The following is a 27,956-nucleotide window of genomic DNA, read 5'->3' as shown; positions in this document are numbered from 1 at the left end:
GGCTCAGTCAGTTGAGCATCTGCTTTTGGCTCAGGTCATGATCCCAAGGTCCTGGGATCAAGCTCCAGGCCAGGCTGTCTGCCCAGTGGGGAGCCTGCTTCTCCCTTGCCCTCTGCCTGCCGCTCTGCCTGCTTGTGTGCAGGTTCTCTTTGTCAAATGAATACATAAAAATCTTTAGAAATTACATATCCTTTTATGCGCCCTCTCTGCGAAGCTGCCCCTGTTACCCCGTGTTCCACGCCACTGGCTGGGGAGCTGACCTCAGACTGAGGTCAATGGCTGGAAATAGCAGAAGGGCTCCAGGGCGCCCCCGCCCATGGCAAGAGACAGCCAGCCCGGCGGCTACTATGAACAGCAGCTAGAGTTTCTCCAGTGGGAACGACACACAAATGACATGCTGTTCCTGGGTTGTCTGGATCTGACATCCGTGCAGGGCCTGCTGCCAATGGGGCCTGGTCAGGCATGGCCAGCTAGCGCCAGAGTCCTTGCGTCCACAATGATTTGCCCTGTCAGTGACCCAGGGAGAACACCAAGCCTGTCCAGCTCCCCTGGAGAAGCAGGTCAGCAGGAGGACGGAGTACAGGTTTATCATGTGTGGGTGGTAGCTAGGGGCTGCTGGAGTTTATACTAATACATAGGCCGAGGACCTGCCATCACTGGCTTTCCATCTTCTTACCCTTTCCCTCTTGGCACGGATTAGGAGCTCACCGTGGTTGAGGACTCCGTGGAGCTGCGGATGTTTTGGTAAAAGAGCAGCCGGCTCAGGTCACCTCCCAGGGCCACGCCAAGTGAAGCAGGCCCAGGCTAGGGCGGTAGGCGGTGGCGGAGACTGTGGCCTGTTGGACAATCCTGGACAAGCAAGAGCTGTGAGGAACTCAGATTCAGGCCACCGGCCACCACTTTCCGCTGCGGACCTAGGTCATATATCCAGCTCGGGCTCAGACCGTGGAACTGTTTTAAGCGCTTCTGCCTTTGCACTTTCCCTTCACTGGGCTTCCAGGATGTCCGCGCCCCGATCCTTGGGTAATAACCGCCTCGCAGCGAGTGTATGCAGCGGCGAGGCGCCCAAGTCGGCACTAATGAGAACACCGGTAGAGTGGAAATGACCACGGAGAACCTCTTACCGAGAGACCACTTTATCAGGCTGTTTCCCCCGAAGCCCACGTGCCCGGACGCTGAAAGTCAGCGGGAGGGTTTCTGCGGAACCGCAGACCAGTGTGGCTGCTGCTGAGGAGACAGCGTGTTTGAGGAATTCTAGGGCTGTGGCTTTACACGCGGGCCGCAGGACGGGGCTCAAGGGGGCCGTGAACACCCCGGATCCACCCATCTTGGAGGAAAGCCTGTTCCACGGTGGAAAGCCCCGCAGGTCCCGGCTGTAACATCTCCGCCTCGGCGGGTCCCCGGCTGGACGGGGGTTAGATTGCGGACCCCGCCTCTGCGATCCCATCCCGCCTTCCTTTGAGCGCGGCGGGAGCCTGAGCTATCCTTGCCGCAGCACGGACCTCGGCGGGCGCTCCCTGCGTGTCAGGCTTGGCTCTCACAGTTCGGTCTCGGCCTGATGGAGGACATGGCTTAGATCTCGTGGGTTTCTATGCGCCCGAGTATAACAGGAGTTTGCATGCTTCAGGCGTTCAAATGGGCAAATCACTAGTCAAAAGACAGCAGGAGGGGGTGCATTTTGGAAACGGTTTGTATTTAGTGGGGAGGAATTGGAGTTTGATGGAGTTGAACTCAGCTCTCTCTTCTCCCGTTCATACCCCATCTTTCTTCTCTCTCAGATGCCACTTTCCTTCAGACCAGTGTATCTGCCTTACAGGAAATACATGGAACCTATAGACTGCTTGCTTAGCAGGAGGCGATGGGGGGACATACCTGCCTCATCTATGGAGGAAAATAAAACTGGACACCTACACACCACTGTAAAGATTCATAGGAAAATCTAGGAGAGTGGGAGAGCATCCTGACATAGGGGGGCAGAAGGATTTCTTATCCAAAACTGCAAAAGCATAAAAAAACACAAACCTTGATGAACTGGATTATGTTAAAATTAAGAATTTCTAGTCAACAAATAACAACAAGGCAGACACTTTTAATAGACATTCAAAGGGTTACAAAGATTGTTGCAATGTCTAAAACCAAGGAGGGTCTGTCTACTATTGTTCTAGAATATAGAAGGAACTCCTGAAAGTCAACAAGAAAAACATAGAAATGCCTTAAATAAAAGGGCAAAGAATTTGAAAAGGAAATTCAGAAGAGAAGTCCCAAAAGAATTAAGAAGTATATAAAGGGATGCTTAACGTCATTAGTAAATCAGGTAAATGTCATACAGTGATCAGTAATACTTAATTAGCAGGTAAATGACAATTAAACAAGGATTAGGTGTCACTTTACACTTGTTAGACTGGAAAAATGCACAACCTAGGTAGTGCTGAGCATGGGGCAGGGAGGGGATGGTGGGGAGAAACCATGGGCGGGGGAGGGCCAGCCAGCGCTGTGGTTCTGGAACGTTGTCTGGCAGGAGGGACTCAGGTTAGTATATCCAGACTCTGTGACTCAGCAACTCTGCTCCCGGGTATGCACTCCATGGGGGCCATAAAGAAAGCCTTTGGAGGAGGAGCTTACAGTGGAAGGGAAGGAGGCAACAGGGGAGTAGATGAGTGAGATAGAAGACATCTCAGAAGATGCCGGAGTTAGAAGCAACAGATGGGGGCGCCTGGGTGGCTCAGTGGGTTAAAGCCTCTGCCTTCGGCTCAGGTCATGATCCCAGGGTCCTGGGATTGAGCCCCACATTGAGCTCTCTGCTCAGCGGGGAGCCTGCTTCCCCTCTCTCTCTCTGCCTGCCTCTATGCCTACTTGTGATCTCTCTCTCTCTCTCTGTCAAATAAATAAAATCTAAAAAAAAAAAAAAAAAAAAAAGAAGCAACAGATGGGAGGTACACAGGGAGCTTGGGGGGGGGCCTTTAAAACACTGTATGAGTGTTTTAAACATGAAAAAACAGATGAGACCTATAATATAAAAACATTAACCTAACTTAAAACTTGCACCGAGATACAGGTTGTGTAAGAACATTTACAAACAAAGGGCTTTACATTAAACAAATTAAGATAGTTCAGAGGTGAACAGGATTGGGGATGAAACAAACATACAAACAGGAAAAGAAGGACAGATGATGTGGGAGTCGGAGGGTCCTAACTCCCACCCACTTCCACCCACCCACCTTCACGGTCGACACAGCAGTTGCCTCATGTCTCACGAGTGACTGTGAATAAAAGTCATAATAAAAGGCTAGTGACATCATCCAGGATGACACTAAGTCTCTGATGTTATTCTCCTGGGAACACTGGGAAATCTGTGATGTCGCTTGGCCTGTGGGGAGGAGGTAGATATCCTACTCATTGTGACAATTCTCTACTGAAAAATATCCCTTCTATACAAAGTAAAATGCCAAATTATTTCTCTAGAAGATATGGTTTATTTGTTTGATCCTCAGGGAGACATAGATAAAGGCTGAAACTCTCCATTATCTAGCAGTGCATTGGCGCATGTTCTTACGTAATATTTGGTGGAATATATTGTCACCACCCATTCTGTGAGCCACACTGCCAGGCTAACAATGGTGTTTGGCCACTCTTCCTGGTTAAGAGCCATCCAGGGAATTCTCTCAGGGTGAAACTTGGGGTTCGTATCCACTTTTTCTGGATTTGACCTATCGGCTCCTTTAGCGTCAGGGAGAAGTTGTGCCCAGCTTGCCGCCGGCGCTCACCGCTGGAGTTCAGCCAGTGGCTGAGTTCATCTGCTGTCCCCTAGTCCTCTCTCTTCTTCATCTCTCTTCGTTAGTCTCCCCAGTGGTTGTCTCATTTTAACCTTCCTATTGGCCCCAGTCAGGGTTCCCGACTGCGGTATTTGTGGTCGGCTAGCTGTTGTGGTGGTCTGTCCTGTCTGGTGTAGGATGCCTAGTTTAGCAACATCCCTGGCCAGTCGCGCTCCCCAGTGTGACAACCCCAAACATCTCCAGAGATTGCCAAATACCTCTGGGGCGGGGGGACAAAATCACCTCCAGTGGAGAACCACTAGCTTAAACACACACGATCTGTTTGAGAAATGTTCTTCCTTGTTTCAGGGTGTAAGATGCTGCAGTCTGTTTGCTGACTCTGTTCAGTAAAGGTTTAAAACCAGAAGCTCCGAGAAGACGGGTCCAGGTAACCATCCAGCCACATCTACCCATGGCAAAAAGGTTGGGGCCTATTTCCTGAATTAATTCAGAAATAAAACAACCACCGCACAAAAACGGAAACCCTTGGTCGGAGTTAACTGAGTCATGAGGGCAACTGTGGTTCTTGGGCCGCTGCTTTCCCAGGTCGGCGCCTTTGTTTCCTGTTTGCGTTGGCCACAGGCGCGTGCCCGGCAGAGGTGTGAAGGGAGGCTGGGAAGAGGTAAATGTCTGGTCGGGTCACCTCTATCCAGCTGTGCCAGTGGGTTGGGATCCTTCTGGATTCTCTAGGATTTGCAATAGGAGGACAAGGCAGGCATTCTCGAATTGGTTCTTTTGACTCAGTGGCCTTTTTGGTGGGAACAACTGTCCCCAAAATTAGGGTTGGTAGAACTAAGAAAAACAGAATGCAAGTGAAAGGACTGAGGATCTCTGTGAGATGAAATGAAGAAAATCCTTGGTTATGACTGTTAATACCTGCTCCCAGCACTTCAGAAAATGTTTGTTGTGGGTCACGTACGTGATGATTTGATGAGCGGAGGGTAGGTGGAATCAGATTCGAATTTGGCTCTTGCTTCGGAGTTTTTACAGTTGTGGTGCTTATTCCAAAATACCCAGAATTAATTCCAAAAAGAACCAGGTTTGGGGAGATTAGCTGCCCTAAGGCGGTCCTCTGACTTCAAACCAGGGGTGCGAAATCCTCTAGAATTATAGTAGAAAGAACAGGAGCAATTAACTGTTCCAAGTTCCACATTTTGGCTGAGGAGATTGGTGCAGAGACTAGGTGGGGGAGGCACTCATCACCATGGTGATAAGTCTGGTGAGAAGTGAGGGAATGACAAAACACTAGAGAGAAGGAAGACGTGGGAGATGCTGGAAGTGTATAAAAGAAAAATAAAGGAAGCCAAAAGAGAACTGACAAGTTTCTTGAATGAAACAGATTAGAATCCTTGAGAATAAAGGGACCTCGACAAGCAAATGGCCAAAGTAGAAAGGGGCAAGTCCTTTTTCTTGCAGAATCATGGGGTCATCAAGTTCAGCTCAGCCCATCAACAAGACATTGCTGCCGGGACTCCCAGCCTTTTCTCATAAGCCCCCTCAGCTCCCCCAAGGGCCAGTGAGATGGTGCTGAGAAGAGCCCATTTCACAGATGAGACTGCGAGAGGCAGAAGGACAAGGGCTCGTTCAAGTTCATAAAGCTACAGGGGCAGATGTCACAGGCCGGTTTTGTACTCCTTATTCCATTACACCACATGGCTGCCTGGGCTCAGTGGATTCTCAGAGAGTAGATGTTACAGTGAGAAGATTTTAGAAAAATGATTGAGGATTGAATCAGTTTCTCTGGAGAAGAACTAGAGAGCAAAGGCACTGAAAATGAGAACATGTGAGGGGATGCCTGGGTGGCTCAGTCAGTGAAGCGTCTGCCTTTGGCTCAGGTTATGATCCTGGGATCAAGTCCCGCATTTCGGCTCTCCTTTGAGCGGGGGCCTGCTGCTCACCCTGCTTGTGCTCGCTAGTTCTCTCTCTCTCTGACAAATAAATAAATAAATAAAAAATAATAAATAAAAAATAAATAAATAATAAATAAATAAATAAATAAATAAAAAATCTAAAAAAAAAAAAAGAGGATGTATGAGTCTTTAAACAAATGGACAATTTTACATTTCTCCATTCCATTTAAACTGTGTTTTCCATGGCTTAGCTGATCCAAGCTGCTCACGGGACAGTTAAAGAAGGGAGAGAACAGCCTTCTTAGTTTTGTCAGGGGCCAGTCATCCCTGGATTCTTGGATGACAGAGAAGAAGTTCCACGGGCCTTTACCTTCCCTGATTTGTGGGCAGGACACAGCTAGCTCCTGTGGGCTGAGAGAGAAGGAGGCAAAGGGGGCTTGGCCGCGTTGCACTCTCTGGCTTCGAGGATTGCATCTGATGCATGGGAGAGCCTATTCTAGGGGTTGGCCAAGCCAAAAAGACTAAGCCAGCAGGCCAGGTGACCATTTATGCAGGGTGTAGAAGTTTCCAGAGCTCAGGAGAAAATGGGCTATGCAGGCAATGAAATCAGGCACCAGAGAAGAAATTTTTTTTTTTCTTTTTCCAGCTTTGGTCTGTGTTGGGTAAAAACCCATTTTAGAATGAATAGAGATTTATTCATCTGATTGGGGCAATTGCTAGCTTGAATTTATTGCTGAATTCAACCACATGGGCTCATTGAATGAGTCATTATTCAGCTTTTAGTGCAAGGAGGAAATGGGAGGCCCCCTCAGAGTCTGATGAAGTACTGAGGAAATTAAATAGTTCTCTGGACAAAGGTGCATAAGGGATGGATGGAAGCAGAGATGAACGAACACTTCCCTAGTCCGGGAGAGTGGACATCTGGAGTCATACATTCTGTTTGTGTGTCATTTATCACCTTGGATGTATGAACAAAAATTGCTTACATTTTGAAAGCAGCTAGGTAGAAACTTGCTTGAATTTGAGCAATAGATAAAGCCAAAGAGAAGAGAATTTCAACTTAAGTTGAAATAGGCAAAAAAAAAAAAAAAATAGCAATTAGAGGCTGGGGGAGGGTTAGGGCTGGCTCTCAGCTGCGTTTATATTGGGGCTTGATTGCATAGCCCTTACTAACACTTTGGGAATATCAGTCCCTTCCCAGGTGCTAACCCTCTTGACCCACATAGAGAACCATGGATGTATAGTATTTCTGCCAATATTATTTCCTTTCAGTCTTTGGAGAAAACACAGTTAAAGTAAATGTCACTGCTGTCATGCAGCTTGGGTGGGCCAGTTGGATGCAGTGTCTTGTAAAAATGTGCTAATTATAACATTGCATGTTGGGAGTAGTTGGGGAGAAGGGTTCTGACCACTTTCTTCTGTCAGGAAAATGAAGCGGATGATGGCTGGGCTCAAAGTGGGAGCAATGCCCTCCTGTATGCGTACATAAAAGACCGGGTAGAGGCACCCGGGTGGCTCAGACAGTTGAGTGTCTCGTGAGCCCCATGAATGGCTCAGGGCATGGTCTCAGGGTCATGGGATCAAGCCCTGAATTGGGCTCCACACTGAGTTTGAAGTCTGCTTGCGATTCTCTCCCTCTCCCTCTGCCCATCCCCCACTCTCTTTCTCTCTCAAATAAATAAAGTCTTAAAAAAAAAAAAAAAGACCAGGTAGACTCAAGCAGGGAGGACCCAGAGGGCCTGCCAAGGCTGGAGAAGTTCAGGCATGGCTTCCTTGGGTCATCCTCCAGAGCTGTGGGCACACAGCTGGCTGATTCAGGGCCTCACACGTGGCTTGACACAGTGAGGGAGTGCCCAGGTTAAGAGGGGGGGCTCTTGAGTCAGGTAAACCTGGGTTTGAATCTGAGCTCTACCCCTTTCTGGCTGTGTGTTATAAGTCACACTATTTTGCTTTTCCAAAGACTCTGTTTTCTTCATCTTTAAAATGGAGAGAATAGTACACTGACCCATAGAATTCCTGTGGGGATTGGTGAGATTCTCTGTGAACTTTACAGGCTGCTGCCTGGACCCATGTGTACTCGATAAGTGGTAGCAATCAGGGTTATTTTATTTATTAAGTCATATGTAGTCAAGCTTTGCCATACGACAGAGATAGTGAGAACAGCACTCCTAAGACATGGCCTTCTCCACATGAAGTCAGAGGCCCCAACCACCTGCTGCCCCCAACAACTCCTTGGAGGGAACTGGTCAATGTCCTGTCCCCATCGTGCCATCCTGGACCCCCTTAACCTCCCAGCTCCAATATCTTACCTCAGAAAACAACCTGGCAGACGCAGTAACTGGTCCCATGTTGTGACATGACTGAGATTTTAGCTTAAGAGTTCGTGTTAAACATACTCAAGCCTTGTTATTCTTTGGTTCCATAAACATTTGCTTATGAGATTCCTTGTCCTCTTGGCTTCCGATTTCTCCATTGTTCAAGACCAGGGGATGGGTACAGAAAGAATGGCAATGGCTGCCATCAGCCCCCGTGCCCCTTCCACTGGGAGGCTCGAGTGTGTCAGGTTGGACTTGTGGACATCTTTGATTGCCCTGTGGGAGGTGCTGCCAAGGCCTCATCATCTGCAAACCATGGCAAAAAGTAAGGAGCAGAGTTGGCAACAGAAAATAGTACAACCTGAAAGGTGGGACAGAGTAGAAGGGAAAGACAAAAGGATGAGAGAATAAAAAGAAAACAGAGAAAAAGAAATTAAAAGGAGGTGGAGGTTGTAATGCTGTGAAGCTTAAGAATCAAGAAGTGATCGTAGTTCTAGAAAGTGGTAGTGAGATGGTTAGAAAGCCTCAAAGAGTCAGTATTAGGAAGGAGCTTTTGCAGTATTGTGTGACCCATATCCCTCTCTTTATGACTGAGGAGTTGAAGAAAAGAGAAAAAGTGGGGAGGAGAGAAAACTTTGTCTCTCTGGGGGCAAAACTGGGGGACTATCGGCTACAAGATCCTTTCCAAAGGTAACATAATCTCTGAATTATAAGCCATAGATACATTATTAAGATTCCTTGTTTGGTTAAGATAGGTCGCTGTGGTCTGTGTGACTTCTGTGAAAGTCACCTTGTAACAGATGATGTGAATGTATTTGATTTTCTCACTTCTCAGAAACTAGGATCATAATGCCCTTTAGTTTTAAGTAGCTTATATAGTCTGATGGCTTTTTATAAAGTTGACCAGTCCTTAGGTATGTTCCGGAACTAATGCTGAAAGTAAGAACCTCAGCTAGAACCAGGTCCTAGAGGTTCTGGTCTTCCTTTGGGTGGTTCCTCAGCTGGCTCATTGTTAAAATCTATGATATCTGTTTCCTTGGTGTCCAGATTTTCCATTAAATACAGCATATCAGGAGAGGCTCGAGAGCCAGCCACGATGTTGATTCCACTGGTCTCTGAAGATGTTTCTGTGTCGAGTAAGAGAATGGGCTCAGGGCTCATGGGATCTGGGCGAAGGCCCACTGGGGAGGTGTGGCTGGACTCCAGGAACCCCGGGAGGCTCCACCTTTTCAGGAACTTGTCATCATGAGGGTCTTCCCCAGAGACAAATGTGGGAACATTTCTTTCATCTTTGGCAGAACTAGTCTGGGGACTGGGATCCCTCGGAGGTGTTCCTTTCTCTGAGGGGCAAGGAATCAATCCCACGGGGACCTCCTGTTGTCCAGTCCCACTTGGCTCCACCCCAGTAAACTCTGCACTCTGGATGGAGGCCATGGAGCCATCGGACACAGGCACTGATGCCTCGGCCACTGTGATCAGTACCTCGGGCACCTGCGGCATTTTGGTGGGGGAGACCCTCACACTGGGCTGTGGACTCAGGCTCTGCAAAGTGCTCGTCCGGCTGGTCTCCCTGATGGTGGACAGTTCCCCCAGGCTGGAGTACCTCTTGATGCTCCCCTCTGGGGAGCAGGTCTGGTTCGGGGTGCCTGGGGCACGGTGGTAGCTTCTGGAGGGCACGTCCAACAGATCCCTGGCTGGGCTGACATCACTGCTTGGGGGAAAGAACATGGAGCTGTCACTGGCCTGCCGGCTGTAGCTTCTCCTCTGGGGGCTGGAGGGGTGTTCGTGGGCGCTCAGGAATCTCTTGACTCTCCTAATCACGGAACGGCGGTGGCCGTGCTTCTCATAACTCCACAGCCAGTCCTCGCCAGGGAAGTCGGATCCGGACAGTCTGAAACACACAAGGACACAATGCAGGCAACTTGGCTTTGGGACCCCAACCCTCCGGGCAGTGTCTCAGAATTAAGGACAGAGTCTGGAATGTTTGCATTCCAGATCTGGAAATGGAGGGGATTTTAACCTGAGAGAGTCTAGCAGAGATTCTCAGAACTTTTGGTCTCGGGACCTTGTTAAACTCTGAAGCACTATTGAATACCCCAAAGAGATTTGTTTATGTGGGTTATAGCTATTGCTATTTACTGCATCAGAAATAACTGAGGAATATAAAAAAGAAAACCCACACATACACGAATGCGTAAGCACACATTCCATTAAATGTTAAGTGATGACATCATCATGTAGCATGGAGCCTCTGGAAAATTCCACTGCACACTCAGGAAAGAATGAGAGTGAAACAGGTAAATAACATTTTAGTGTTGTTAGAAAAATAGTTTTGACCTTAAGGACTTAGGTCTTGTGGGGGGATCCTAGTTTTTAGGGATTCCCAGCAGTTCCCAGACCATACTTTTGAAAATCACTAATTTAGAGATCTGAACATTAATAAAAAAAAGGATACAATGTGTGTTCCTTCAACCTTATTACAGGTGAACTAAGGGCCATGAACTAACGATCTGTGAAGCCCCCCAAAACAATGGATCATAGGTAAATGCAAGACCCTGCAAAACATAGCTGACACTTATATTTATTTAAGTACCTCCTTTCACTTAATTACCACATTCATTGTGTGAGCTGGTACTATTATGATTCTCACTTAACAGATGAAGAAACTGAGGCCCAGAGAGATTCCTGAGGGTTATGTAGCCCGTGGAGGCAGAACTCAAATCTGACTCCAAAGCCTTTGTTCTTAATCCCTTTTATATAGAGTCTGCTTCATGGGTGTCAGGTGATAAGGTAGGCCTGGGGGTGGCCGGGGGTGATGCAGATTAATGAGTAAAACAGTCCTTGCCCACAGGTAATTTGTTACCATCCCTGGTCTGCTCACCTAGGGTTAAGGAAGGAGAAAATGTGAACACTGTGGCAAGAGCACAGCCACAGAGGAGGGCTGGTGTGTGGTGTGTGGCCTGGCCATGCGACTGGGCTCTGCGTGGCTGAAGTTTGATTGATTTGGTAATGTTGCATTTTCAACATTGGGGACATAAAACAAATAACCCTACCCTTTTGAATCTTCTCCTTCAAGGCTGAAATAAAATGGGTAATTGGGATAGGAGTGAAAATTATGGGGTAGTTAGGCCAAGTCCGGCCTCCCAGTACATGGTGCACATCTTACTGAGGTCTTACTGAGGTTCAACGTTAAACCTCGGCCTGAAACCACACATGTTCACACTGGCTCTGGGAGCACCCACGCTCCGTTGGCGCGGTCCAGGATTCGTGAGGCCATCCGTGTGACTGTCGGTGGGGACGAGATGCCTACACAAGGCCAGGTGCACTTTCTGTGACCCAGAGGGTAAAGTTGGAACAGCACGATATGGGTATAACCTGAAAGGGCACAGTGAGCAGCAAAGAGAACGTTGTCGCTCCGTGTTTATGAATAAAAGATGACTGAATGAGATGATTAACCAGCTGAATGTCCCTGGTTGGTGTCCGATTACAACCTCGTGCTGTTCTTCTAAAGCTCCAGCAGGGCTCTTGGCTACTGGATAGCCTCTGCCCCGCTCCCCCCCCCCGCCCCCCCGCCTGGGCTGTGCCTGGCTCAGATTCTCTTACACACAGACTCCAGAAACGCAGACTCATGCCTCAGTAACCCCCTCCCCCCACGACTTGGATTTCCTGAGGTCAGATCTGCAGTCACACTTCAGGAGGGCACTCGGTTATGGAGGGCACCCAAGGAGCGACAATGAGGTCCTTCTCTAAAATGACCATGCTGGGAATCTGAGGCTGAGCTGGCGAGCTCCCTCAATAGGGTGAGCCTCTGTCCTCCATTTGGGGTCTTTACTTTTTATTGGGATTTGTCTTCCTTGACTCCTCCTGAACCCCACAACCCTGTAAGAACGATAGTATCTTCCAAGAAACCCGGTTGTACCATCAGTACTTCAAAACTTTGTAAACCCTAAAAGGACACAATTTTCTAACAATGCACTGATGTGAGGGACATGTATATTCAATGGGGGCAAGAGAATTAAGGCCCTGTGTCACCAGTTAGAGAAAAACAGAGCAGCTGCAAGGCGCAAACTGCAAAAGGGCAATGCTCTTGCTCTATTAGTACTGATTCACCAACTGACACCCGGCAGGGCTGCCCATGAGATCCCGCTCCACCTTCTTGCCTCAGTAGACTGTGGTGTGGACTCATGAGATTTATCCGCTTACCCGACTCAATCTATGCGAGCACTGGCTATGAATAAATTGGGTGCACAAGTACTATATCACATCATTTAAAAGGCAGGAGAACCTTGTATATAAATAGCTACTTTTGAAGGTCAAGTAAGCTTTCAAGCTGGCTTTGACATAGAGTAGGAATCGAATGGGCAGAGAAGGGACTGAGCATTCCAAGTGGAAGAAATGACTTGAGCAAATGAGACGGGAGAAACTCTAGGGTGTTTATGAGGAATGGGAGATACCTGAGTTGTGTCAAGCGCAGAAGAGTGTCAGGCAGACGGCTGAGAAGGCAGCCTTGGACTGTGGTATGGAGTCTCATATACTAGGTTGAGGGATTTGGACTTGACCACAGAGGTGGGTAGTTCTGGACTGTCTTTGTGGATGGAGGGCATGAGTAGCTGTGCGCTGTTTGGTCGTAGTGTGCAAGCTGGAAAACTACATGGAAAGCAACACTGATGAGTGTGGTCATCCAGAAATGCTTTGGATGAGAAACATGACGCAGGAACTTTCCATGCTGTTAGTCTGAAGGACCCAATGGGGGCTTCCTTGGAGGAACACTTGGCAGCCAGGATCTGGGTAACTGATGTGGTGAAGGAGGCCTTCCTGGTGTTTATGTTCAGTCCAGAACTTAAGAGCAGCAGTAAGACTCCCTAGCACTGTGAACCTAACGACCTTTCCTCCAAGTGTTTCCATGTGTGAACGTCTCGCGATCCCCTTCTCCTTTCTCCCGCAGTCATGGTTCCCAATATGATGGCAGAAACCATGGTCTGAGAACAAAATGGTTTAAAGCTTAGAGTACACGGAATGGAAAACATTAAAGGTTTTTCATTTCTCAGTTGGCGAGGCTTGGATGTACCTTTTAGGTCCTTTTAGGCTTTCTTCTCCTCCTTATTTGGTTTTTACGAAAGTGTCCCTTTCGTATAAAGAAAGTGTCCCTTTCGTATAAAGGTTAGTACAATCCTGAGGCCCAAATATAACACCACTTAAAATGCCTCAAAACAATGATAGCAGAAACATATTGCTTTACATTAGAGAAGGTCAGCTGAAAAAGGTCTTAAATTCTGGAATTTGCTTAGAGTTAGATAGGCAGGTAATTAGAGCTTGGAGGGCATTCATGGAAAGTGCCATGCAGCCATTAGTGTCCTGAAGATGGAATTTGAGAATTGCCTCTGTGGTGAGGAAAATGATTTATTTCAGGAGCTTACAGAGCCAGGATTTCTGCCGCCTGGGCTGACTCTAACCAGCTGTGTGACCTGAGGAGAGCCACTTAACCTTTCTGTGACTCAACATCTTACTCGATAAACTAGGACAACAGTACTTTGTCTACGTGCCTCACAGGCTGTTGGGAGTTCAAAAGGAGCAATAGATGTGGAAAAGCTTTGACGAGTATGACGTGAAAAGGACTCTGTCAGTGACTGGCAGACTGTCAGAGGCGACTTCCAAGTCATCGCTGACTTCTCGCACCTGGTTGGAGGAGAGGATAGCATCTGCCCGAAGGTTACTCCCTTTTCTCCTCCCAGCATATATTTTACAAGTGTCACTACACCTTGGAGCTGCCAACTGACAAGGAACATCTTAGAAGGGAGGACGACGACAGTCATTTCATGGTTAGACGAGGGCACTGAAAGAATGGAGAGGAAGCATGGGGACAGGAGAAACTAGGTTCCTCTGGGGAAGGAAGATGGGGCTGATCAGGTGGTTTTCGTGCCACTGGCAGACGTGGCCCAATCCGGCAGTAAACACCGACTGCGCAATGTAAATCATCAATACAGAAGAAATGATATTAAAGAAGGTCGTGCCAAGTACTGGGCTCTTTTTGAAGGGGTGGAGACGGGGAAGTGGGGGACAGAGACTAGGTTCTTTTAAGCCAGTCAGGCTAGTTGGAGCTAGCCAAGCCAAGGAGGGAGAGCATGCACTATTTCTATGGGTCACACTGGCGCCAGGATTGGATGTGTTCTTATTTCAATCTCAGCTGTTAAAAAAGACCAACAATCCACGTTTTCAAGATATCTGTTGAACACCGACAACACCATCAGCCCCACAGTCTCCCTTTCCAGTGACAGATATCTGAGGGCCTGAGCAGCAGTGATTTAATTAAGGGCTCTTGAGAAGCTGCTTGAGCTGCTCAGGGCTCTGAAGAACACTTGTCACCTCCTGTTGCCATAATAAGAGGCAGGGGAGAGGACTGCTGGAGATGGTGGTGACTTTCAGAATTCTTGGGGTGTGTCTGATATGGCAAGACCAAAACAGCCCTGATGAGAGGTTTAATGCATTTTTTCTTTGTGGGGGGGGGAACTTTTTACAAAGCAACCCCTTTCTCACGTGAATGATAGGTAAATATAGAGCTTCAAAAGATTGAAGGGTAAAAGTAGATGATGCTTGCCTTTTTTAGTCTGGGCGTTTTTGTTTTGTTTTGTTTTGTTTTTTTAATCAGTCCCCAGATTTATTGATATATAACTGACATAGAACATTCTGAAGTTTAATGTGTATGATGTGATGATTTGATACATGTGTGTATTGTGGAATGTTTGCCACAAAAAGGTCAGCCAACATCGTCACCTCCCATGGTCGCCATTTTTTTTTTTCTTATTGTGCCACATTTTAAGGTGGTATTTTGACAACTTAAATTCAATTAATTTAGGTCATTTTAACAGAATTTTAATGAGGAATTTAGGAAACTGATATTTAATATGATGAGTTCTACTTCTCACATCAGATTTATTGTGTTCAAATTGCTGGTGTTACTCAAAGTCAGGCAGCTGCCTTGGAGGGAGCTGATAATTTGCCTGAAAATCTATCAGAGCAGCAGGAGCACATGTGGAGGAGCATTTATTCACGGCAAAGCAAAATGCGCTCTTCAAACCCATTAGAGGTGAAGGTTGTTATTTATAACCTTCTGCACTGCAGAATCTTGTCAAAGCGGTAGCCCAGGATTTATGAGATGGGAAAGGTAACTCTCATTCTGTGCTGGGAGGTGTGGGGAAAATCCACTGTGAGGAAAATCCAGCGGATAGAAGGCTGCATTCACCCAGCACTCCCCCCTACTCCCTTGCTGGAGGACAGTTTCTAGCAGTGGAACATCATGGGAGGTTTGCTGAGCCCAGTGAGATGCACACGGAGCTGTCAACCTTCCCTCTACCTTTCTCTTGCCTCTTTGCTAGTTTGAACCAAGGATTATGGTAAATCTGGCAAAAGAACAGGCATATCTAGCCTTCTGTTACCACTCTGGTTATGCTCACTTGGCCTCCACTGAGTGACTCAAAAATAAATTGTGGTCCAAAATGGGGGTTCACTTACGGTCCCCCACATTTCCACACCATCGTAGTCTACAAGAGTTTTGCTAGAAAAGGAAATTAAGTCATCTATACCTCTTATATCTTTTAGAAGGTGAAAACTGAGTGCCAATGGTGAAGCCATGTTGGCATATGGAAGAATCACTGAGAAAGTTCTAAAATTACCAACTTAATGCCATCTCCTTGGGAGGTTCTATCTCTCCATCCTTTCTGGTACATTAAGTGAAAATCAATGTTCCAAGAATACCTTTTTGTTGAAGTTAGTGATTTAGAAATTGAGATATTTTTGGTAGTTTATAACCAAGCAGGCAATAGTATACATCAGCCTGTGTATTTTTTTATAAAGCTAAAATATTTTAATATAGTTCACTAAGAGAGGATTACTGCCCAAAACACCCATCTAGAAGTATATTTAACCACAATCTAATAATTTGCTTGTTAAATACAGATTTTGGTATGCTAGAGCTACTATCACTAAGAACACATCTGACTGCACCGTGCAATCCTAATGCTTTGTGCACATTAAATATATATGTATAATTGCAAAAAAGTAATTATATTATCTCTACATATTCTCAGAACCTTTGGAATAAAGATAGATAAGTAAATAAGTCAATAAATGTTCAATAAACCCCTCAGTTCCCAACGAGAAGAAACTTACAAACGTGTATATTTCTCCTCTTTTCTAAGTGCATCCCAAAATGACTTCATAGACCCATTCCTTGAGATCACTCTAAAAGCGAGGAAGTGGTGACATATTTGGATCCTGGCTGGAAGCCAAATAAAGCAGTATTCTTCAAATGGCGCTGCAGCCAGAGGTTCAAGGTTCCCAGGCTGAGAGCAGGTGTCTACATCAGCAGGACACTGCGAGTGAGCACAGCCCCGTGTGTACACACTTGTGTGATCCATTTCATAAGCAGCTAAAGTCCCTCTTCTTCAGGATTGAGAATCCTTCAGCTGTTATGGATAGATATTTCATTTGGGTTTTTCGAAGGCCTTGAAGGGATTGTTGCTTCTTTACTCTTGGTGATTTTGATTTTTAAGACAGGATTAAAGGGAATTATGAGACTTCAGTTCTTTCATTTCCTCAGAGACATATAAATTTGCGCTAATGATAATCCCAATGCTTAAAAAAGAATAAGGATTTTGGAATGACTCATGGTGCTATAATACAAAAAGCATTTTACCTCCAGCTAGCTGTGGTAGTCTAGGCCTGGCTCTTATTTTTATTTTATTTTCTTTTTTAAAAGAAATTTATTTTCAGTAATGCTGGCTTAAGTTTAAGCATTCTAGGTTTTGTTTTGGTAAAGTTTGGTTTCTTAGACGTAAGTGTTTAGTAGCGCTCAGAGAAGACCCATTTGCATTTTTGGGGCTTGGGGTGTGTTTTCTTTATGTGGGTCTTATAGACGACTCTTCTTAACGACCGTTTGTGGGTATTCTTTTTATCTTGGTTAATAATGTCACCACGGTAAGGACAATGACAAGATGCATTAATTAAAACAGCAGCCCTTCAATGTATACTTTAAATATCTTCTAATTTTATATGTCAACTATACTTCAGTAAAGCTGAAATTAAAAAAAAAAAAACCCTGTTACTTCAAATATACTATGATTCCTTGCTATTTTTACTCATCTTGGCTTGGAATTTACCCTCTGCTGGATCTCTGTATTCCTATCCTCTGTGCTAGCTCCTAATTTGTTCCTAAAATGCACCTTACACTCCTCAGCTCCAAGGAGCTTTGTCTGACTCACCGGGCTCAGTGAGCATTTCTTGATTGCCGTGTTTACCACATTGTATTATAACCTGTCTCCTCATTGTGTCTGTGAGCTTCAGAGGTGTTTGTTTTGCTTTGGTTTTCATTTTTTGCCTCTGCCTGGCATTTGGCATAGAACCTACCATATACCAGACCCTGAAAGTGTATATAAATGGATGCCTTTGTTGTATATGCGAAGATACAAGGAAAAACACCATATTTTAAGTTTGTACTTGAGATAAAAAATGGGGGACACCTTATTTTATTTCACTAATGTACATTTGGTAAATGTGTAGAAAATAGGGCAATATTTTGAATATGTTCCTGAATATAGAGGAGAGAGGAATTGTCCCTAAGGAATTTCCTTTTTATGTGGAAATGAGCAGCGTGCCGAATATGAAGGACAATATGACACAGAGTAATTTCTCAGGTTGCCCCTGGATAGTACTTTTGCTCAGTTATGGAAGGGCATTGCCTTGATTTTTAGAATTTCTGGGTCATGGGAATTGTGCTCATAAGCGTGAAACATTGATATGAAAAGATAAGAGATCTTTTATTTCTGAGTTAAATCTGCTGGGAACATATATCCTCACTAGAATAAGAAAATAAAAAACTTACTCATCCAGGGAAGGATTTTATATGCACATTAAGCCGCAAACACTTGTCTGAAATGTTTGTAACCATACTATATTGTCCCCTGGTCTTTATTCTCATGCAAAGGGCTCACTGGGTCATCATCATAAATAAAATCATCTGGGCTACAATAATTCTTACTTTTACCTTTGCTTTTCCCTGAGCTTCAGTCAGATGGCTCTATTGGTATTGACATTGTATTCAGTGAGTGAACAAATCAATGCTTAGGGAATTATCTTTTGTGACTTTAGAGGACATCTATTGCTTTTCTTAGCCTAGCAAGCCATTCACCCTTTCCTGGTAATACCACCCTAATTTTCTTAAGACATCCACTCCATATGGTTGGGTGGGGCTGACCACACCCCTTGGTCCAAAGATGGACATGTGAACCAGCCTTGTCTAATCAAAACATCATGTCTCCCCATTGATAGTAATTGGTTCAAGAATGGGCATGTTAGCCAAGCCTAGCCAACAAATTCGGTACTTTAGTTTGAAGAGTTGGAGAACAGATGGACTCTCTCTATAAGATTTGCTGAGAAGTTAGGTCATAGGCCTAAAGCTTCTGGCTGCCATCTTGCCATTTTGCATCAGGAGGGGTGAGCCTGCCTGAAACCTGAGCCAGTGGAGAGAAAAGTGGGAACAGAGAGACAGGGCAATAGTGAGTGCTGGTGACATTCTCTGAGCCTCTGGATCCAGCCATGCTCAAAGTGAGGCTAGTCTCTAGATGTGACTCAATAAAACCCTTTTTTGCTTATAGTTAGCTGGACTTGGTTTCCCATCACAGGCAACCAGAAACAACTTAGACAAGTTGCACGGTCCTTAGACAAGAGCACGTCCTGGAAGGAATCAACAGTAATGGATCAAAGAGGGCATTTCTGTGAATTCTCCAAAAGCCTGCATTCTTGTAGTGACTGTTCCTGGGTTGTGAGGATCCCCTGGAATGGTCCCCATTCATGCAGAGAATCAAGACCAATTGAGCTTTTACCTAATTGTTTCTTTGACCAATTGGTGCTAGAGGAGTCCGGTTAAATGCCTCCCCTAATAGACTCTGGCCTTTGCCTGTGCCTGTTCCCATCATGCTAGCAAACAGCTTGTCTTAATTGCAGGAATGCTCTCTGACAGCTAAAAACTTAGCTGCATTCTTAAATATCATATCTCCTAGTTTTCTCTGAAGCATTTTATTTTCTGTCCTACATTTCCCAGAACTAGTTTAATACAAATAATAGCTTAGACTTGTTTAATCTTTCTATGCCTCACTTTGACATCCACAAATAAGAGATTTACGCAGGCCGATACTGACAATGCTCCGTCGTCATATCTAGAGTGTTTTTATGTTTACAATCTCATTTAATCTTCTCAATCATTGTTTGGGGTATTTTCTTTGAGGTCTTGTAAATCCTTAATTCTGAGTTTCTGCATTTAGAAATAGGGGAAATATATTTTAGTGCTTTCTAAGGAACATGGATGTTCACATGAGAATGTAAAATTATGACCATTGGGATGAATATGCAGATCAAGATAAAAATCTTGAGACCAAAAAAATATCATTTTAACCATCCTGCACAAACAACTTATTGGACCACAGCAATGGAGCCCAAGGGCTAAATAGCATCACTGCGACTGATTCTCTGACCCTATCAAATGTGCTGGTTTCTTTTCTTTTACAAGTTCGATCTTCGAACACTTTGTATTCATCAGTGATGGGAATGGAGGGAAATGTTAAAGCCTACTGAGTTGTCCAAAAACAAACTCACAGGAAAAAATCTATTATTTTTCAAAACTGAGAAGGACTTCAAAGTCCATGAAACTGTCCCTGCAGAATGAGTTGCAAGATGCTGAGAAGTGAAAACCACAGGGAATGACTCTTCATGGAGCCTGAGCAGCCAGCTGGGGGAGGATTGAGCACCCCAGGCGGGAGGAAGCCCTGGACAGGAGAGTCTGGGCCTTAGCAGGCCTTCTAGAAGCAGAGGAAAGTCTAGCCTAGAAACTTCTCTAAGGTGTGCTTTGAGGACAACAAGGCAATTCTCCTGGCTCCTAAATCATCTTATTATTTGCCACAACTCCTGAAATTCTACTTCTTCATCTTTCCCTTTGGATTTTAGAAGGCTTTCAGCCTCAGCGGCAACTTTTGGGGAGGGGTGCCACAAACCATCATTTGTTAGGATTAAGAGACATCTGGCCCAGGGTAAAGCCTTGTAGGAATAAGGCTGTAGGAATAGGGTGGAAACTAGATATCCTGATGGTAGGGAAAGAGGAGGACTGAACACGGTGGGGGAGAAGACAGAAGGTCCCAGGTGGCAATGACAGGACACGAACTCGCCTCACAAATCTGAGAGCTGGCCTCAAAGAACGGCAAACACAGTTTTGCCCAAAGTTACAAGAAAAATCCTACAAAAGTTTTTGTCTTCTCTACATTTTTTTAGAGGGGTTCTTCTTATTTTTCTAAATTTGTCCATAGTCTTCTCTTTAAGTTACTTGGGAACTGTGGCATCTGCTTTCAGCAAATATACTTAAACTTCCCCCACATTCACACATTTCTCCAAAATCATATACATTATCAGATTTAATAAAATTATTCAAGAACTGTGCATGATTTACTTCAGGCCTCAGCCCATTTATTTAAAGCTAAGTACAGAGGGACAGATTGTTAAGTTAAAACCACAGAACAGAGACTGACTTGTCAACATAGTTGAATTAAAATCCTAGAGAAAACTTTTGATAAAACTTATCTCATTCCTTAAGATTTGCTTGTCTCCATGTAGTCTAATGCAGTGCCTGCATACGGTATATGCTCAGTTAATACTTGTTACAAACAAACATTTAATTGTGATGGTCATAATTAAATGACTATATAATTGAATAATTAAACTACTTTTCAAATTGGAAGGGGAAAAAAAAGAAGATGGTTTCATAACTATTGGAAATTTTTCTGTGGTATAAAAACAAGGTGAAGTGCAAATTACCCCCAATTACACACACATCACATTTAAACCAGAAACTAGAGTCTCTTTACTCTCAAACTTCCTTGGGCATGTTAATTATATCTGAAAATTTGAAAAGGCTACTCTTCTAAGATATTAATAGTTGAAAATTGTCATGAAAGTAAATTCAAGATTAGGACATAAAGAATCGATTAGAACAGTGCCATATTGTATTTTCCAAATATTGATGATTTTAAAAAGTACACTTACCCCATTTCGACAGTTGACCCCAGAAATGAGGGTATGCAGTAGTCTGCAGCTGCCAGCGTATAGGGCGGTCGAGCAGCAGAATCATCCCAGTAAATGTCCTTCTTCATCTTAGGTAAGCTCATGTGCATCTCATCCACAGCTAAAAGAGAGACCTAAAATCATTGTTTTATTGTTAGAGTAATTCGGATATGAGTTGTATAATCAAAGAGAGTAAGTTCTAGTGGGTGGATGGGATTTGCAGGAGGATAGAACAGTCTGAAAGAGTAAATATACAAATGTCTGTCATTTATATTTGCTGTAACCAAGGATGCTGCACAGTTGTGCATGTTGTTTACTGCACAAGAGCACTTGACCTTGGCAGTGGGGGTTAAGTGGGGCTATAAAACTGCCCAGACTTGGTTTATCAAGCCACAAGCCCAGAATGGAGCCAGCAACGTTTTACCTGGAGGCAGGAGAGCACTTTTTCTTCTTTGTTCAGAGTTACCATGTTGTCTAATGGCTATCCTGACAGCAAACTCATAGTTCCAGACATTACAGGAAGTTGAAGATTCTCAATATCCCATTCTGTTGATTCCATAAACATAGTTACACTTGATATCATTTCTTATGCATTCTGATTTGTTTGTTTGTTTGTTTGTTTGTTTGGAAAAGTATATCAGCAAATCTCCACAGCCTGGGACCATATAGTGCTCTCTCTTCTTGACTTTGACACACTGAGGCATGAATAAATTATTAATCTTCCGCAAATCCAATTCTTCCAAAGAGCGAGTGGCCTAAATGTTATATTTCCTCCCTGACAGACTGACAGTGTGTTGTTGGAGGAGGTCACAGAGAGGATGTAACCTCTGTTGACCTGAAAGCTGAACCCAGGCAATGATCCCCCACCCCTTCCCTGTTCACTGGAATGTACATTCTGCCTACTGTTCTCACAGTGGAGCCATTTCAAGGACACAGCCTGGAGAGAGCACCCTATTGTTGAGACCATCTTGACTGAAAGTAGGGCTGAACTCAGTTAAGGGCTCTGTATAAAATTGGAAGATTCTGGCGGGTGGACATGGAGATCTACCTGTCTTGTGGCTACCCAAGCCAAGCCTGGTCTGTCAGTCCCCTTGTTTAGTCAGCCTGCCACCTACCAATCTGTAGTGGCCTGGCTTCCCTTCCTCTGTGCTGGGCCTCCACGTTCAGGCCAGTTTGTGAACTAACAGTGATCTACGGTGAAACATTTGAACTGTTTAAGAGCTGAGTAAAAGCCTGAAGCAAGCAGACAAATTGAAATTCTTTTCTCAGCCTGTGAGGGTCTGACAACAATCAGACAGTCAGACAGTCAGACAGACTGGTCTGACGACAGTCCTATTGGAAAGGAAAATTCTCTCATGCTGGTGCTTCCTGAAAAATCTCTCTGGAATAATGCTGTGGGGTCAGGGTCCTGGGGCCCATTTGGTTTAATTCACTTAGATTTGAGACACAGGTCGTTGTGGCCCATGTGCCTAGTGCCCTGCTGGGTGGTCATCTGACCACAGGCTCCTACATCACATGAATTCGGGAACTCACCTCCCACCAGATCATGTCTGGCTGTCATTTTATGTCCCTGCTCACCCCACTTGGATGGCAACACAAAACAGATGAAAGAATGGATGAAAATATTGCTCTGCAGAAAGATGGAAGAGGCTGTGTAAAGCTAATAAAGAAACTTACAAAGAAAATTGGCTTGAAATTCTACTTAAAAGGGAGTAGTCTTTACTGCAACAGAGACCCAGGACCTGTGAGGTTCCAGAAGGATGTGAGACAACATACTGAAAAGACAAACCTCTTTCATCTGTGGCTAAAGCTCTGAAGCTCAGGGGCCCAAATTCTGAGTCTGTTCAGATTTGAAACACCACAAGGGATTCATTATTAATGTTTGTACAGGAAAGAGAAAGTTCCTCTAACCTGCAAGTTTCTGTCAATGCACCAGTTGGTTTCAAAATCATCATCGTCTTCTCCAAATGGGTTGATAAGCTGCTCAGCTACCTGCAGTGAGGACACAGAGCAAGACCATCATGATGCCTGTGAAGACTAAGAAGGCAGGCTGAAGATGATGGAGATGATGCCCTTTGCCACTTCCATGATATGAAGCCCAGAGGGGAGTGGGTCATTCCACCGACACTGATATTTATCCGCAAGTGAGACTTGACTCTCAGACCACAAATGAGGCACCTGGATGGGCTTGCTCTCCAGTGGATCTGTCTCTCTGTTCAGCTGGGGACAGTGCAGACCCTCCCCAAGAGAAGCTGTGTACCGTCTAGGAGCCGAATGATTGATGCTCAGGGGCAGATCTAGCCAGTGAATGTTGAAGGAGCACTGACAAGGTGCAAGGCACTCTGCTGGGCACCTGTGGGGCTATGTAGCCTGTGAGCTGAAGAAATTCACAAGGGCCCAGGTGATGAGACCAAAATTTAACCATGGGGAAGATAAAACAGCAAAGACTTAAAACATAATTAAAGAAAATAATACAAGGAGTTTTGACAATTATTGGACATAACAGCTAAATGAATGAGTCAGAGAGCTAGTGAGTCATAAAGTTGGAATTTGTCTCCCTTTGTTTTATTCTAAAGGGTTTTCTGGTACCTGGTCAGTTTCCCACTGGGAAAAGTATAGGTAGCTCCTTATCGCATTTTTTTCACATATTTTCTAACAGTTGATCAATATGAAATGATCTTACTGTGTTCCAGAATTGGAGAGCCTTGATGAGAGATTTATATGCCAAATATGTCTTACCTCCTTTTTAAATAATCCCTTTGAGGAGTGACTGGGCGGCTCAATTGGTTAAGCATCGACTCTTGGTTTCACTTCAGGTCATGATCTTGGGGTTGTGAGATCGAGCCCCATAGGGGGCTCTGTGCTCAGCAAAGTCTGCCTAGGATTCTCTCTCCCTGTCCTTCTGCTCCTAGCCCTGCTTGTATTCTCCCTGTCTCCCTCAAATAAATAAATTAAAAAAAAATCCCTTTGATTTTTATTATCAAGATTGTGTGTGTGTAGGTATGTGTGAGAGAGAGACAGAGACAGTTGGGGGGGGTAGAGAGATTTTACATTGGGCTTAGATGGGAAAAAAACAAGGGTAAAAAATAAAGGCACCATTGATTAGTTGAGTTTCTATATTCTCAGACTATTTGGTAGAAAATCTACCTACTTAATTTTTAGGATGTAAGTCTAACCATTAACCACTTAGAGCAGCTGTTTTCAACCTTGGGTGAAGATCGAAATAACCTGAGGAGCTTTAAAGGCACTTGATACCTGGGTGCCTCCCTCGACTCTGATTTAATGGGTGCGAGGTTGTGCTGAGCTCTCTGTACTAGGTGAAGCTCCAGGAGATTTAAGTGTGTGGCTGAAGTCGAGAACCACCAACTTGGAGATGCATCTCCCTTGCTGTAAGTGACGAAACTGGGCAGGGCCTGTGCCCCGAATCAGTCAGCCTCACAGCAATATTCTTGTCAAAGTCCCTCACTGCACCTTCCAGGGGCAATCCACTCTTTCTGGCCCGGGGTTGTAATAGGTCACTGGATGGGCCTTAAAAATATTTTCGTTACATCCAGAATTTCACTTTTATGGGATCATTCCTGTATATAATATTAGAGTTTACATTTACCTACCCAAATGATATTATGTTTCTGGATTGACGATCTCAAGAAACAGCTTTTAGTTTCTTAGAAGCTCCCTTTCCAGCAAATAACTGAGTAATATATTATTTATAAGGTTAAGATGGGTTTTTTTTTTTTTTTACATTTTGAAAAGATTTATAAATATTAGGATGGGCAAGATAAAACAGCTGCTTAGAAAGTGAGATCTAATCCATTGGGTGGGAAAGCAGTTCTCTTCTTTTAGGGCTGTCTATCTCCTAAAGGAGCTAAGATTGTATTTTCATATTTTGCCTTTAAAAGTATTTTATAAAGGAGCAGAATGTTAATATTTTAGAGAGCATTTCAGAAGGCAACAACTGTTAACAGTTGCGTACAGGCTGGGCAAACACCACATGGACACAAAGCAAAGAATTCAGGGGACAGGACAATAAAAGACCAGAATGATCCAGCATTCGGGCCAGCCTGATTTTCTGTTTATAAGACCGGAGTCTTCTTTCTTCTCTAATGGGAGATGAGAGCTATTAGTTTCTCTTGCTCTTTCTCGGTCTTAAATGGGTAAAAATAATTAAGGATTACTGTCACTCAGCTGAAAATGTTTTTGCCAATTATTAAGGACACACCTTTACTTCTTGAAATGCCAATATATTTATTTTTCCTGGTTAACGATTCAAGCCAATCAAAGCAAAGGCACTGGAGGGGAAAACTTGGCCACAGCCTGGAAAGCTGCTTTAGTGCACACAGGGTGTGGCTGGCTGCAAGGTCAGTGTTGGACACTTCATTTTATTCAAGTCATCTTCAAACTGTCATTAGATTTCAATTACCTTAATGGAGCCATTGTCTTTGTGTATATGTGTACTACTTCTCTTGCCTCAGGCTCTGGTGTTTACGGCAGGCATCCAGGGCAGGTTGAGGGGCAGGGGTGGGGTGGAGAGTACTGGGGGAGGGGGTTCAGGGGACTGGGGGGTGAGGACAAACTCAATTTTGCACTGATGGTGGGACAAGTCCTTCTCAGGACTCTGGCCTGTTTTTAATTTCCTGGCAAACCAAATGTCATCATAAATCCTGCTGTTTCTGGTTTTGATTCTGATGAATCCTTTTCTGAGGCTCAGTTCTAGTTTTGGAAATGGGATGCCTTTAATGTGGGACAGCTAGTAGGATTTCAGGGAGTCACAGTCAACCGCAGAGTTGAGCCGAACCAAGATAATAATACAATGCTAATGCTGAAGCCTGACATACAATGCTTCTTATTTACTCCCTTTCACTCTGCCTAGTTGCCGATTGTGGCATAAAATATCAAGGCAGTTACGGTTATTACTTTAATCACATTACTAGAATCCTAATGGGAGCACACAAAGACTGAAAAATCAGTAGCCGTAAAAGAGTGTTCTTGTAATCTCTTTGCTTTAGATGGCTGTAATATGGTACTCACCACATCTCTTTAAAAGTAATGACATCCCTGGGCGATTCAATGTTACATCTACTGTTGAAGGGCTCATGAATGAGTGACTCAGTACAGACCCGGGGTGCAGAGGGTAGAACATGACAGGGATTACAGAGTGGGTCTCAGGCGCAGAGACCGTGGGCTACCTTGAGCCATCCCGCGTAGAAGAAGAACTGGAGGAGCGTGAAGATCGGAATGTAAAGGTCTAGGTCATGCCCTGCGTAGCCTTTGGTGGGATCCAAAAACTGGCGTCCAATCAGGCAGGCGAAGAAGAAGGTATAGACTGCCAGGGTGACAACCTGCAGCAGAGAGAAGCCTGAGTGAGAGCTCAGCGCCAGGTGCCCACGGCAAGCCTCAAGGAAAAACCAAGTGCCAAGGGCTTGATACCTGGGTGTAGACCAGCGGAATCCCAACCCAGTCGTAGCCAAATAAGAGGCTGCACCAAGAGCGGTATTTGTTCATTTCCTAAGGCATTGACAGATAAAACATAGTTTACTAAGATGATGGGTGGGGCAGTAAAGATTTCCTGGGATTCGTAGTGTGGCTGTGACTTTTAGGAATATGTCCATAAAGGGGCGCCTGGGTGGCTCAGTGAGTTAAAGCCTCTGCCTTCGGCTCAGGTCATGATCCCAGGATCCTGGGATCGAGCCCCGCATCGGGCTCTCTGCTCAGCGGGGAGCCTGCTTCCTCCTCTCTCTCTGCCTGCCTCTCTGCCTACTTGTGATCTCTGTCTGTCAAATAAATAAATTTAAAAAAAAAAACCTTAAAAAAAAAAAAAAGGAATATGTCCGTAAAAGGATGAAGCTGACTTTGTAAGGCTCTAATTGGTTCTGAGAGCAACTGAGAAAGGAAACATTCTGGAAATGGTCGTCAACATCATTCCACAATGCAAAATGGATGACTGCAGTTGGACGTTTTAAAAAATATTAAAAGAAATCAGGACTTTATAGGACTATCCCCTACTCTATTGAATCCATAATTTCCAACATGTATGTTTGCCCAAAGTGGTGATGGGAAGGCAGGCGTTAATATTTTAAATAAGTCATTTCTATCCATTTTGGTACATTTCTGTGAGAGTGGATTTTTTTTTTCCTGTTTCTCTACCTCTTTTGAAAACATGTTTGCTATAGATTTTAGAAAAAAAGAAGCACATCTTCTGCCCCCTGCACCCATGAGGACTTTACAGCAACACTTACATTGATAGAGAATAATCTCTGTTTGGAGCAGGAAGAACTCTAATCCATTGATTTTTTTTTCCCCCCTTTATCAAGCATAAGTTATTACATAAGACTGGGAAGAGGAGTTTATGTTAATTTGGGAGTTATTTTTATATCATTCATTCTTTTTTGCCTGAATCAGGCAGGAGATGGTCATGGTACATGTCTGTCTAGGTCTTCTATAAATTTGTTTTTCAGATGAACTCAGGGTTATTTCATCTAATGAAAACATCATTTCATTTCCTGGAGTATCTGAAAAGTTGGCTTAACCTCAGGAAATTCCAACTGGGGGGATCTGACTGGACAGGTTTATTTTTCTTTATTTTTCTTTTTTTTTTCTTTCTTTTTTTTTTTTAAGATTTTATTTATTCATTCTGACAGAGATCACAAGCAGGCAGAGAGGCAGGCAGAGAGAGAGAGAGAGAGAGAGAGAGAGAGAGAGAGGAGGAAGCAGGCTCCCCACTGAGCAGAGAGCCCGACGCGGTGCTCGATCCCAGGACTCTGAGACCATAACCTGAGCTGAAGGCAGAGGCTTTAACCCACTGAGCCACCCAGGCACCCCTGGACAGGTTTATTTTTACTCCAGATTTTATTCTAGGATGGTGGAGCCAGGGATGGTAA

General features: G+C 44.6%; 1 protein-coding gene across 4 annotated transcripts in view; it reads right to left on the bottom strand.

Annotated features, from left to right (window-relative positions):
• Positions 1–7,468: 7,468 nt before the first annotated feature.
• BEST3 (bestrophin 3) overlaps positions 7,469–27,956 on the bottom strand; it is a 37,293-nt gene continuing 16,805 nt past the window's right edge. For all 4 annotated transcript variants that reach the window (XM_032854838.1, XM_032854836.1, XM_032854837.1 and 1 more), the window contains 5 exons: positions 26,506–26,583; positions 26,265–26,417; positions 22,990–23,070; positions 21,061–21,212; positions 7,469–9,868 (listed from right to left, as the gene is read on the bottom strand). In XM_032854838.1, coding sequence (XP_032710729.1) covers positions 8,926–9,868; positions 21,061–21,212; positions 22,990–23,070; positions 26,265–26,417; positions 26,506–26,583 — 1,407 coding nt within the window. In that variant the 3' untranslated portion in view covers positions 7,469–8,925. The remainder of the gene's footprint in view (positions 9,869–21,060; positions 21,213–22,989; positions 23,071–26,264; positions 26,418–26,505; positions 26,584–27,956) is intronic.

The sequence above is a fragment of the Lontra canadensis genome, unplaced genomic scaffold (genome assembly GCF_010015895.1).
Source record: "Lontra canadensis isolate GAN:19392208 unplaced genomic scaffold, GSC_riverotter_1.0 scaffold9, whole genome shotgun sequence".
Lineage (NCBI taxonomy): Eukaryota > Metazoa > Chordata > Mammalia > Carnivora > Mustelidae > Lontra > Lontra canadensis.
The sequence above is the reverse complement of the archived record's forward strand: the minus strand, read 5'-3'. Positions and strand labels throughout refer to the sequence as shown.